We start from the raw sequence: 13,823 nt of genomic DNA on the forward strand, positions 1-13,823 counted from the left end.
ATGTTAAAAGTGGAAATATTTGTGCCACAATCGGCAGTTAGCAAAATGTATCACTATTTTCAGCCATAATCTTTTTTTTTATTATTATTTACATCCAAGTTAGTTAGCATATAGTGCAACAGTGATTTCAGGAGTAGATTCCAGTGATTCATCCCCTATGTATAACACCCAGTGTTCATCCCAACAAGTGTCTCCCTTAGTGACTCTTGCCCATTTAGTCCGTCCCCCCCTCACAACCCCCTCCAGTAACAATCTGTTTGTTCTCCATATTTAAGAGTCTCTTATGCTTTGTCCCCCTCCCTGTTTTTGTATTATTTCTGCTTCTCTTCCCTTATGTTTCATCTGTTTTGTATCTTAAAGTCCTCATATGAGTGAAGTCATATGATATCTGTCTTTCTCCGACTAATTTCACTTAGCATAATACCCTCTAGTTCCATCCACATAGTTGCAAGTGGCAAGATTTCATTCATTTTGATTGCCGAGTAATACTCCATTGTATATATATACCACATCTTCTTTATCCATTCATCCATCAATGGACATTTGGGCTCTTTCCATACTTTGGCTATTGTTGATAGTGCTGCTATAATCATTGGGGTACATGTGCCCCTTCAAAACAGCATACCTGTATCCCTTGGATAAATACCTAGTAGTGCAATTTCCTGGGTCATAGGGTGGTTCTATTTTTAATTTTTTTAAACAATTTTTTTAACGTTTATTTATTATTGAGAGACAGAGAGACACAGAGCGTGTGCAGGGGAGGGGCAGAGACAGAGTAAGACACAGAATCTGAGGCAGGCTCCAGGCTCCGAGCTGTCAACACAGAGCCTGACGCGGGGCTCGAACTCACAAACCATGAGATCATGACCTGAGCTGAAGTCGGATGCTTAACCGACTGAGCCACCCAGGCGCCCCTTTAATTTTTTGATAGTCAGTGTTGTTCTTAAGGGTAGTTCTGAAGAAGTTGTTCTCACTGGGGGCAGTTTTGCCTCCCCATGGGACATTTGACAATTATCTGGAAACATTTTTGTTTGTCACAAAGGGGAGGGAGATGCTACTTGTATCTAGAAGTAGAAGCCATGGGGTGCCTACGTGGCTCAGTTGGTGGAACACAGAATCTGAAGCAGGTTCCAGACTCCAAGCTGTCAGCACAAAGCCTGATGTGGGGCTTGAACTCATGAACCAAGAGATCATGACATGAGCTGAAGTCAGATGCTTAACTGACTGAGCCACCCAGGTGCCCCAAGACATTATTTTAGAGGGAGCATCTAAAATATTTGTTGATGAAATGATATAATGTCTACGATTTGCTGCAAAATAATTCAGTGTATGTATGGTGAGGGGAGGGTGTGAGAAAGGGTAGAAGTTTGGCCAGGGATTGATAATTGTTCTGAGTGTTGATGGGTACATGGAGGCTCATTAAATTTTTCTCTTAATTTTTGTATATTCCTGAAATTTTGTATAATAAAAATTCAAATCAAGTTTTTTCTTTTCTTATTGTGGTAAAATATATATTACATAAAATTTATCATTTTAAGGCGTGCCTGGGTGGCTCAGTTGGTTAAGCATTCAACTCTGTATCTCAGCTTAGGTCTTGATCTCACCATCTTGAGTTCAAGCCTTGCATTGAGCCCTGTACCACGTTGGGCATGAAGCCTACTTAAAAAAATTTTTTAGGGGCACTGGGGTGGCTCAGTTGGTTAAGTGTCTGGCTCTTGATTTCAGCTAATGTCACAAACTCACAGTTGGTGAGGCTGAGCCATCGGGCTCTGTGCTGACAGCATGGAGCCGGCTAGGGATTTTCTCTCTCCCTCTCTCTCTCTCTCTCTCTCTCTGCCTTTCCCCTGCTTATGTTCTCTCTCTTTCTCTCTTTCTCTCAAAATAAATAAATAAACATGAAAACAAATTTTTAATTTTTTTTTAATTAAAAAATTTCCATTTTACGGGCACCTGGGTGGCTCAGTTGGCTAAGTGTCCAACTTCAGTACGGGTCATGATCTTATGGTTTGTGGGTTCAAGCCCTACATTGGGCTAACTGCTGACAGCTCAGTGCCTGGCGTCTGCTTCTGATTCTGTGTCTTCATCTCTCTCTATACCCCTCCCCATCTCTCTCTATACCCCTCTCCTGCTCATTCTCTTTCTCTCTCTCTCTCTCTCAGAAATAAACATTAAAAATTTTTTTTAATTCCATTTTAATCATTTTTTAGGGTATAATTCAGTGGCATTATGTATATTTACAATGTTGTACAACTATCACCACTATTTTCCTGAAATTTTTAATCATCCCAAACATAAATTCTGTACCCATTATACAATAACTCCCCATTCCTTCCTCCCCCTAGCCCTTGGTCATTAATTTTTTTAAATTATTATTTATTTTATTTTTAAATTTTGATTTAATTTAATTTTTTATTTAATTTTTTTAAAAATTTACATCCAAATTAGTTAGCATATAATGCAAAAATGATTTCAGGAGTAGATTCCTTAGTGCCCCTTACCCATTTAGCCCATCCCCTCTCCCACACCCCTTCCAGTAACCCTCTGTTTGTTCTCCATATTTATGAGTCTCTTATACTTTGTCCCCCTCCCTGTTTTTATATTACTTTTGTTTCCCTTCCCTTATGTTCATCTGTTTTGTCTCTTAAAGTCCTCATATGAGTGAAGTCATATGATATTTGTCTTTCTCTGACTGGCTAATTTCACTTAGCATAATCCCCTCCAGTTCCATTCATGTAGTTGCAAATGGCAAGATTTCACATTCTTTTTGATTTCCAAGTAATAATCCATTGTATATATACATATATATACATATATATATGTGTAAATATATATATATATATATATATATATATATATGTATATATATACCACATCTTCTTTATCCATTCATCCATCGATGGACATTTGGGCTCTTTCCATACTTTGGCTATTGTTGATAGTGCTGCTAGAAACATTGGGGCGCATGTGTCCCTTCGAAACAACACACCTGTATCCCTTGGATAAATGCCTAGTAGTGCAATTGCTGGGTCGTAGGGTAGTTCTATCTTTAATTTTTTGAGGAACCTCCATACTATTTTCCAGAGTGGCTGCACCATCTTGCATTCCCATAAAATTATTATTTATTTGAGAGAGAGAGAGAGCAGGAGTGGGGGAAAGGCAGGGGGGCGCGGGACAAAGGATCTAAAGCAGGCTCTGCACTGACAGCAGAGAGCCTGATGCAGGGTTCGAACTCACAAACCATGACCTGAGCTGAAGTCTGACATTTAACCTACTGAGCCACCTAGTAGCGGTCACTTTTTTTTTTTAATGTTTATTTCTTTTTGAGAGAGAGAGAGAGAGAGAGAGAGAGCGTGAGCAGGAGAGGGGTAGAGAGAGAGGGAGACACAGAATCTGAAGCAGGCTCCAGGCTCCAAGCTATCAGCACAGAGCCCGATGTAGGGCTTGAACTCAAGAACCATGAGATCATGACCTGAGTGGAAGTCAGACACTTAACCAACTGAGTCACCTAGGCGCCCCTGGTCACTTCTATTCTACTTTTTGTCTCTATGGATTTGCCTATTCTAGGTTCCTGGTGTAATCATACAGTGGAATCATACAATATTTGTCCTTTTGTGTCTGGCTTATTTCACTTAGCATAATGTTTTCAAAGTTCACCTATGTTGTAACGTGTCAGAATTTAATTTCTTTTTATTGTTGAACAATATCCCATTGTATGTATGTATTGCATTTTGTTTGTACATTCATTCTATTGATTCAAACCATTGTTTAAGTTTATTTATAATTTTTTTTATTTTTTTAAATATTTATTTATTTTTAAGAGACAGAGAGACACAGAGTGCCAGTGGGGGAGGGCCAGAGAGAAAGGAAGACACAGACTCTGAAGCGGGCTCCAGGCTCTGAGCTGTCAACACAGAGCCTGATGTGGGGCTCCAACTCACAAACGGTGAGATCAGACCTGAGCCAAAGTCAGACGCCAAGCCAAATGAGCCACCCAGGTGCCCCTATTTATTTATTTATTTTGAGTGGGGAGTGGGACACGCATGGGGCAGGGTCAGAGAGAGAGAGAGAAAGAGAGAGAGAGAGAGAGAGAGAGAATCCCAAGCAGGCTCCGAGCTGTCGTCACAGAGCCCAATGTAAGGCTTGATCTTACAAACCGGGAGATCAAGACCTGAGCTGAAATAAAGCATTGGATGCTTAACCGACTGAGCCACCCAGGCGCCCCAGATTCAGACCAATTTTCAAACCAATTTAAACTTCAAAAGGAAGTTCTTCATTGTGGGGGAGAACAGGCAGGTGCAGGAAGAATATTGTTTGCATGTTTAAATGGGTAGAAAGCAGTGGAAAATGGAATTGCATAGGATTTGGGAAATAATTGGGGAGTCTGACACAGCTAGAGGCTCGAGAACATAGGGGAGTTGTGACCAATGGGGCTGCCAAGACTAGTAGAATTCAATTAATGTGAACCTTCTACACCAGACTAAGGACGTGGTTTTTTTCTTATAGCAAAGGGAGCCAATGGAGGTCCCTCACCTGCCCCAATCAAAATATACGTATTATTTTTCTCAGTGCATGCTTGTGGTCAAAAACTCAAACCTTACTGAAATGTCTACATTGTAAAGAAGACATTACCTGTTTTCTTACCCAGAGAGCTAACCACTAGTTAACAGTTTGATGTATATCTTATATTAAAGCTGTCTAGCTGAAAGACCACAAGAACCACATCAAGTTAAAGTTCGGTTGATTTAGCTTGCTGCAACTGAAGAACACACATCAGAGACACTGTGGGTGAGTCTTTAGGAAAGAATTGGGAAGGGCTTATAAGATTTGAGCTTGAGTTGGGTGATTCTATGGAGATTTTAGGGAAAGGAGGGATCTGTTCTGGATTGGATGCTGTCAGGAAGCAGGGAGAATTTGGTGAGTGCGTAGATCTTTGGTAATTTCTATCTACAATGCCAAAGGACTAAGGTGGGTGGGGTTAGAGATATTATTGGTAAAGGAGCTGTAATCATTTATGTTTGTTATAAGAGGAAGACATTAGTGATTTTTGTGGTTTCAAGGTGGCCTTGACTCTGTTTTGTTCCACAACAGTCACAGAATGACCTTGTCCAGTTACTCTTTATATCCTATGAGGATAGTTGATGTTTTTTTTTTTTTTTTTTTTTTTTTTTTTTTTTTCAACGTTTATTTATTTTTTTTGGGACAGAGAGAGACAGAGCATGAATGGGGGAGGGGCAGAGAGAGAGGGAGACACAGAATCAGAAACAGGCTCCAGGCTCTGAGCCATCAGCCCAGAGCCCGACGCGGGGCTCGAACTCCCGGACCGCGAGATCGTGACCTGGCTGAAGTCGGACGCTTAACCGACTGCGCCACCCAGGCGCCCCGGATAGTTGATGTTTTGTTAGGAACACTACAGCCCAGCTATCAGCTTCCAGGGTTATCTTTTTCCTTTCTCAGTTCCCCATGTTAGCAAGGGCAGATGAAGTCAGCCTGCAGGATATGTTATTCTGTGATGTTCAGACCCATTGTCAAGATTTCATTGATTGGAAGGTTTCTTAGAGAACATCATCTATTATTGCACTGAAGTCAGTAATCATGTTTCTTCTGTTGGAACAGGAGCTGTTGAGTCATCTGATGTGACCATGGCTGTACTTACACGTACGGGGAAAAACAGCCAAAGTACCCGATCTCCTAATTTCTTTGTTTCCTGGAACATTTTAGTAATATTAATGATTTCAGAGAAGTCTATAGGGATATAAGTACAGTTGACCTTAAACAAGGCAAGGTTTAGGGGTGCCAACCTCCCTGCACAGTCAAAAATCCACACATAGCTTTTGACTATAACTAAAACTTAACTACTAATAGCTTACTGTTGATTGGAAGCTTTACCAATAACATAAACAAATGATTAACACATATTTTGTGTTTGATGCATTCTATACCATATTCTTATAATAAAGTAAACTAGAGAAAGAAATTGTTACCAAGAAAATCATAAGGAAGGGGGTGCCTGGGTGGCTCAGTTGCTTGAGTGTCTGACTCTTCATTTCAGCTCAGGTCATGATCCCATGGTTGTGGGATCAAAACCCACATTGGGCTCTGTGCTGAGTGTGGAGTCTGCTTAAGATTCTCTCTTTTTCTCCCTGTGTCCCTCTCCTCCTGCTCGTGAGCTCTTTCTCTGTCTGTCTCTAAAATTAAAAAAAAAAATTTGGAAAATATGAAATAAACCATCAATCTAATTATTTCTATTAGACTTCCCCCCCCTTTTTTTAGTACTGAAGTGAAATGCACATAACATAGAATTAATCATTTTTAGTTTTGTTTTTTTTTAAGTTTATTTATTTTCAGAGAGAGAGAGAGAGAGAGAGAACTCACACATGAGCACATGAGCAGGGGAGGGGCAGAGAGAGGAGGGAAAATCCCAAGCAGGCTCCGTGCTGTTAGTGCAGAGCCCCATGTGGGGCTCTATCTTACGAACTGTGAGGTCATGACGTGAGCTGAAATCAAGAGTCTGACATTTAACCAACTGAGCCGCCCAGGGACCCCTATTATTTAGTATTTTTTAGTAATCTCTATGCCCAACATGGGGGTTGAACTCACAACCCTGAGATTAGGGGGTTGCATGCTCTTCCAACTGAGCCAGCTGGGCATCCCAGAATTAACCATTTTAAAGTGTGAACTTTAGTGGCATTTAGTACATCTACAATGCACTGCAACCATTACTTCTATCTATTTCTAAAACATTTTCATCACTGCAAAAAACAACTCCATTAAACAGTCACTTCCTTGTTCCCCCTCCCCCCCCCCCCCAGCCCCTGGCAACCATTTTCTAGCTCTGGATTTACCTATTCTTGACATTCCATATAAATGAAATCATACAGTATGTGCCTTTTGTGTATGAGTTCCTTCATTTAACATAATGCTTTTAAAGTTCATCTATCTTCTAGATGCTGCTTTATTTATTGCTGCTTCATTCCTTTTTTTCACTTAATAATATGCCATGCTGTTTTGATTTCTATAGCTTTGTAGTAAGTTTTGAAACTCACTTTGCTTTGCTTTTTCAAGATTGTTTTGGTTATGCAGTCTCCTTTGCAATTCCACATGAATTTTAGAATCAGCTTTCCCATTTCTGCACAAAAGGCCACTGGGTTTTAACATGAATTGCATTGGACTTGAAGATTGTTTTATGTAATATTGTTATATTAACAACATATGTCTTTTAATCCATGGACAAGTTATGTCTATCCACTTATTTAGGTCTTCTTTGATTTCTTTCAAAAATATTTTTGCAGTTTTCAGTGTATACCTGAAAATATCCTTGGTTAAATTTATTCCTGTATTTTATTATTTTTTATGCTATTATAAGTGGGATTATTTTACTAATTTCATTTTCAGATTGTTTATTGCTAGTATATAGAACATAGAACTACAACTGATTTTTGTGTATTCACTTTAGTCCTGTTTTTTTGCTGAATTAATTTAAAAATTATTTAAAATGTTTATTTCGTTTTGAGAGAGAAAGAGAGACAGAGCATGAACAGGGAAGGGGCACAGAGAGAGGGAGACACAGAATCCAAGGCAGGCTCCCAGCTTCACGTTGTCAACACGGAGCCCGATGTAGGACTCAAACTCACCAACCATGAGATCTTCATCTGAGTGGAAGTTGGATGCTTAATCGACTGAGCCACCCAGACGCCCCCTGATGAATTAATTTATTAGCTCCAGTGCTTTTGTGGATTCCTTAGGTTTTTTGTTTGTTTTGTTTTGGTTTTTTTTGTAGGATTTTCTTATGTGTAAGATCATGTCCTCTGTAAATAGAAATAATTTTATCTCTTCTTTTACAATTTGGATACCTTGTATTTCTCTTTATTGCCTAATTGCTATGGCTAGAATTTCCAGTATAATGTTGAATAGAAGGTGGCAAAAATTTATATACTTGTCTTGTTCCTGATCTTAGGAAGAAAGCTTTCAGTCTTTCATCATCGAGTATAATGTTAGCTGTGGGTTTTCCCATACATTTTATTATGCTATATATATAACATTATATATGTATTATTATTATAGAATATTATGTTCAGAAAGTTCCCTTTTATTCCTGCTTTGATGAGGTTTTTTTTTTTTAATCATGAAAGTATGCTGGATTTTTGTCAAAAATTTTTGTTTTTTCACCAATTAAAATGATCACGTGTTTTTTCTTCATTCTTTTAAATTAAAAAAATTTTTTTTAATGTTTATTTATTTTTGAGAGAGAGAGATGGGGAGGGGGGAGAGGGGCAGAGAGAGAGGGAGACACAGAATCTGAAGCAGGCTCCAGGCTCTGAGCTATTAGCACAGAGCCTGACAAGGGGCTCAAACCCACAAACTGCAAGATCATGACCTGAGCCAAAGTCAAATGCTTAACCGAGTAAGTCACCCAGGTTCCCTACCTTCGTTCTTTTAATATGATGTATAATATTGATTGGATTTTGTATTTGAACTACCCTTGCATTCTTGGAATAAATCCCACTTCCTCATGATGTATAATCCTTTTAATAGGATGATGGATTGGGTTTGCTAGTATTTTGTTACGGGTTTTTGCTTCCATATTCATAAGTGATATTGGTCTAGTCTCTTCTTGCAACAATGTTCTTTTTTTTTTTTTTAAGTTGAAGGAGCGCATCTCTTTGTTACTTAGTGGCCATTCCAAGAAAGCCAAAGATAGTTTTGTCTTTAATTTTTTTTTTAAAGTTCATTCATTTTTGAGAGAAAGAGAGAGACAGAGCACGAGTGGGAAGGGCAGAGAGAGGGAGACACAGAATCTGAAGCTGTCAGCACAGAGCCTGATGTGGGGCTTGAACTCACAAACTGGGAGATCATGACCTGAGCCAAAGTCGGATGCTTAATGGTTAGAGCCACACAGGTGCCCCAAGCCAAAGATAATTTATGGGGGGAAAATGCATCATTCTGATTTAAAATTTTTTTTAATTTATTTTGAGAGAGAGAGAGAGAGAGAGAGACTGCAAACGGGGGAGGGATCTGAAGCAGGCTCTGCGCTGAGAGCAGTGAGCCTGATGTAGGGCTCCAACTCACAAACCGTGAGATCATGACCTGAGCCCAAGTTGGATATTTAACCATTGAGCTGCCCAGGTGTCCCAACATTATTCTGAGTTTGAGCCTGTATTTGGAAAGACAAATCAAGAAGTATAGTCAGAGGAGGGGTGCCTGGGTGGCTCAGTCAGTTAAGCATGACTTTGGCTCAGGTCATGATCTTTCTGCTTGTGAGTTTGAGCCCTACATAGGGCTCTATGCTGCCAGCACAGAGCCTGCTTCAGATCCTCTGACCACCTCCTCTCTGCCCCTCCCCTGCTTGTCTCTATCTCTCTCAAAATACATAAATAAACTTAAAAAAAAAGAAAGTGACATAATTTGACGGTTTTTTTTTTAAAGAAGTATAGTCAGAGTATATTATGAAAACAAGTTATAATTATCTAAGGGCATATGCAGTTACAGCCAATATTTTTAAAACACAGCAATAAGTACCAATGTCAGTAAATATAGAACTAACAGCTTAGTGTGGAAAGCCATGTCACATACATGTACAGAATACTGTAGAAGTTCAGAGCAGGAACAGCCAAATCAGACCAAGGACCAAGGCAGACGGAAGAGTTGGTGCTTTTACTGGGTCACTGAGAGCAAAATATCGGTGGAGAGAGAACAGATAAACTATATAAGCATACATAACATAGATTAGTAGTGTAAGTGCTAAAGAAGGCATTCAAATCAGTAAAGGAACTTTTTACATGCATTGAACTGGCTGGGAAGGAAAAGAAGGTGGAATTTAAGATGGTCTTTAAATTTCAGGTAGAATTGAGGTAGAGAAGGAGGGAGTGGGAATAATCAGAATTTTAGGTAAAGACATAATTTGGGAAATGATATGTAGGAATTCTGGTGGCTGAATGAGAATAGCGTAGAAGATACACTGAGGTCTCAGAAGACAGGTAAGTTAAACCTGAACAAAGTGAAGGCTAAAAACTAGACTAAGTAGATTGGAAAAACAAAAGGATGTACAATAGGGAAAGACAAGAGTGTAGAGACAGGAATAGACCTAGGAGTGAGAGGAAGAGAAAGAAGTCATTTCACCTTTTGAGGTATGGCAGAACCTCAAGCTGTAGTAACATTAAAAATGGGGGGGAGGTGCACCTGGGTGGCTTAGTCTGTTGAGCATATGACTTCGGTTCAGGTCATGATCTCACAGTTCCTGGGTTTGAGCCCCGCGTTGGGCTCTGTGCTGACAGCACAGAGACTGGAGCCTGCCTCATATTCTGTGTCTCCCTCTCTCTCTCCCCCTCCCCAACTTGTGCTCTGTCTCTGTCTCTCAAAAATAAATGCTATTTTTTTTTAATGGGAAAGATAAACTATACTTACGATCAAACAAACAAAAAACGTATTTGATGCCCAGTTGGTGCAAAATTCTTGAACACTGCTTCTCAAAAGATAAGAATTCCTGTGTTTTTTTATGTATCTTTCTAGAAGTTTGTATTAATGTTTAGAATGTGACAGTACCTGTTTCTTTTGTGAACTATTGTAGTACTATGTCAAAATGTATGGATTTGTCACACATCATGTCATTTGTCATATGTCAAAATGCTAGATTAATTATGGGATTTCTTTTTTTAAATTTTTTTACATTTATTTATTTTTGAGAGACAGAGAGACAGAGCACAAGTGGGGAGGGGCAGAGAGAGAAGGAGACAGAATCTGAAGCAGGCTCCAGGCTCTGAGCTGTCAGCACAGAACCCGACAAGGGGCTTGATCTCACAAGCTGTGAGATCATGACCTGAGCCGAAGTTGGACACTCAACCAAGTGAGCCACCCAGGCGCCCCAATTATGGGATTTCTGAAATTAGTTTTTAATTATACAAGGAATATGTGAAACCATTCTTGTAAAAAAAACAATAGAAACATAGCTTAAGAACTCCGATTCTGATCCTCCCTTTGACACCACTATTTAAAAAAAAATTTTTTTTAACGTTTATTTATTTTTGAGACAGAGAGAGACAAAGCATGAACAGGGGAGGGACAGAGAGAGAGAGGGAGACACAGAATCTGAAACAGGCTCCAGGCTCTGAGCTGTCAGCACAGAGCCCGACGCGGGCTCGAACTCACGGACCGTGAGATCATGACCTGAGCCGAAGTCGAAGTCGGACGCTTAACCGACCAAGCCACCCAGGTGCCCCGACACCACTATTAATGTAGTGTATATTCTTCCAGACTTTTTGCCCTGCATTTACATACTTATGAATTCATATAAAAGGTACATTTTTATATTAAAAAAACAAATGTTATACTGTATTTTCCCCCAGGAACTTAAAAAAAAAACAAAAACCCTCCAATTCACCACGGGATTTATTGATCTTTTGAACTGCTGCATGTACTCTGTAATATGCAGTATTACAATTTTTAGCCATCTATCTGTTGTGAATGTCCCATCTCTTTAGGGTTAGTAAGCCTGACAAGAAACTAGCATACAGCTCCTTGGGCAAGCATGCGATTTCCCTAGCACTGAGGGCAATTAGCGAAAGTGCAGGGTCACAGGGAAATTGTAACTTTAAAATGTAATTATCACGCCAAATAGTTTTCCAAATTGGCTATGCCAATTCACACGCCTATGTAGATATTTTTAATCACTCCTCTCTTGGCAGACAGTTTTAACCTACGAGGGTCCCAGACTGGGCAAACCCCACTCCGCCCCCGCCTGACCCAAGCTGCACGCCCCCACATGCCTCCCGTGCGCCAGTTTTGGCCCGCCCTTCCGCTCAGAGGACCTGCCGCTTGGCCTCGCCTCTTCCGGGGGCGGGGCGTGGGTCGGCCGTGACGTCACTGCCGGCCGGACGCCATCTTGCTGGTTTGCGGCCGGTCTTGGATGTGGCGGCAGCAGTGGTGAGGGCGTGGGGAAGGGTGGGGTGAGGGGGCGAGGCCGCGGCGCGGGCGGCGAAACTCTCCTCCCCTCAGCCCCACCGCGTGGGACGGCGTGAACGCGGTGTCGGAGGGATGTCAGCCTTCTCTGAGGCGGCGCTGGAGAAGAAGCTGTCGGAGTTGAGCAACTCGCAGCAGAGCGTGCAGACCTTGTCCCTGTGGCTCATCCACCACCGCAAGCATTCCCGGCCCATCGTCACCGTGTGGGAGCGGGAGCTGCGTAAAGGTGAGTCGCCCCGCCACCCGGCCTGTTCCCTGGTGCCGCCGGGACCCCCCTCCCCGCGAGCTGCACTTCCCCAGCGACCCCAGCTCCCCGCTGCCCGGCACCGCCCTACCCTGCGTGCCCGGCTTCCTGGCGTCGGTGGTCCGCCGGCTAGGAGGAGCGGCGTGCACTGCGCTTCCCGCAGAACCTGCGGTTAGTAGGTATTGTTGCATAAGGAATGAAGGATCAAAACAAAACACAACTCCTTCTGATTTAACACAGAGGCCGTAGCCAGGAACTCGGGACTCTGCCTCTAATTAGGGCCAGAAATTCAGGCAGTCAGGTATCTTTTTCATTCTGTGGGTTATAATGGAGGGTAAGGGTGAAAAAAGGGAAGTGGAAAGGAAAAGATTGGCGTGCGGATGGGAGTTAATTCCATCATTTCTATAACACATCAACTCAGTCTTGAAAAATTAATAGAGGAATCGGAATTTTAGAATTGGGGAATGTGGAATTGCATCCATGCCTGATGCAGTGAAGGAACCCTGAATTTGTAGATTTTAGAGGACTAGCATTCGGTGAATTTATTATTAATTTCTGGATTGCGGTTGCCTCACCTGAAAATGAGGGAGTTACATTGAGTCATCTAAAGTCTTTTCTTGCTCCATGATTATGTACTTTCAGGGCAGCATGTTTGTTTTGCAAAACATCAGTCCTGTAAATGAAGTTAACTTTTTTGAGCAGTAGTCCGCTCTCGCTAAAACACTCAGAATCATTTCACTTCTGCAGAGCGACTTTATCTGTAAGGACTGATTGTCAGTGAGACTAAATCATTTGCTTAGAGTCTGGGTTTTAACCGTAATTCTTAATTCATTGCGTAGAAAGAATGTGCGCTTCTCGTTATTGCTTCAGACATTCTCATGTATCGATATGCTGGTTATTTATTAATTAGGGGTTTTAACAGCCATTATTAATCAAAATGGATGCTTGTTTACTGACCTATATGAAAGCTGTATGATGTGATGTATTAATATGAGAGCCAAAATGTGGCATTGGCTATAGGGAATGGAAACAAACTGTCCTTTTCTTGTGTATTTGCTTGTGGTTAATCTCTTAAGAGAAATGGACCTTGGAGTGAGGTTTTTCAGTTCATATGTGTGTCTCTGTATTGGTGCTCAGGGAGGAATTCATCTTCTGTGAGTGACCAGAAAGGTTTGAGAAACATAAGATAAAAAGGTCTGGAAAATAGCTGAACTCTGAGAAGGAAGTAGTTGTCTTTGCTCCTATACTTTACTTATTTCGAAATAAGCAAAAGGCTTATACTTTTTGGGGGTTAGGGAGGAGTATCAGAAACACATAATCAATAAAGGATTGGTACCCAGACTATCTTAAGAACTACCACAAAGCAATAGAAAAATGGCAGTACTATTAAAGGTGTCCCATGAGCGGAAACCTGAAAGGCCAATGATTGATACTTAATCTTACTGATCAGGAAAGAATAAACCAATGAGGTACCACTTTATACCCTTCAGTTTGCAAGAATTGGTGAAGATGAAAAAAAAAAAAAGAATTGGTGAAGACGGGGAGAAACAGGAACTCTTCTATACTACTGGTTGAAGTGTAAAAAGGAGATAAACTCCATGACTTCCTAATGAAGTTGAAGGTATAT

The 13,823-nt window shown here is 40.9% G+C and overlaps 1 protein-coding gene across 6 annotated transcripts in view; it reads left to right on the forward strand.

Annotated features, from left to right (window-relative positions):
- The first annotated feature begins 11,894 nt into the window (after positions 1-11,894).
- Positions 11,895-13,823, forward strand: part of RPRD1A (regulation of nuclear pre-mRNA domain containing 1A) — an 81,878-nt gene continuing 79,949 nt past the window's right edge. For all 6 annotated transcript variants that reach the window (XR_006963506.1, XR_006963507.1, XM_047086927.1 and 3 more), the window contains exon 1: positions 11,895-12,178. Coding sequence is in view for 4 of the 6 variants with exons in the window: in XM_047086927.1 (XP_046942883.1) it covers positions 12,028-12,178 (151 nt within the window). In the remaining 2 variants the exon portion in view is untranslated. The remainder of the gene's footprint in view (positions 12,179-13,823) is intronic.

The sequence above is a fragment of the Lynx rufus genome, unplaced genomic scaffold, assembly GCF_022079265.1.
Source record: "Lynx rufus isolate CCGP_SWC_20201006 ecotype Redwood Valley unplaced genomic scaffold, mLynRuf1.p SCAF_22, whole genome shotgun sequence".
Taxonomy (NCBI): Eukaryota; Metazoa; Chordata; class Mammalia; order Carnivora; family Felidae; genus Lynx; species Lynx rufus.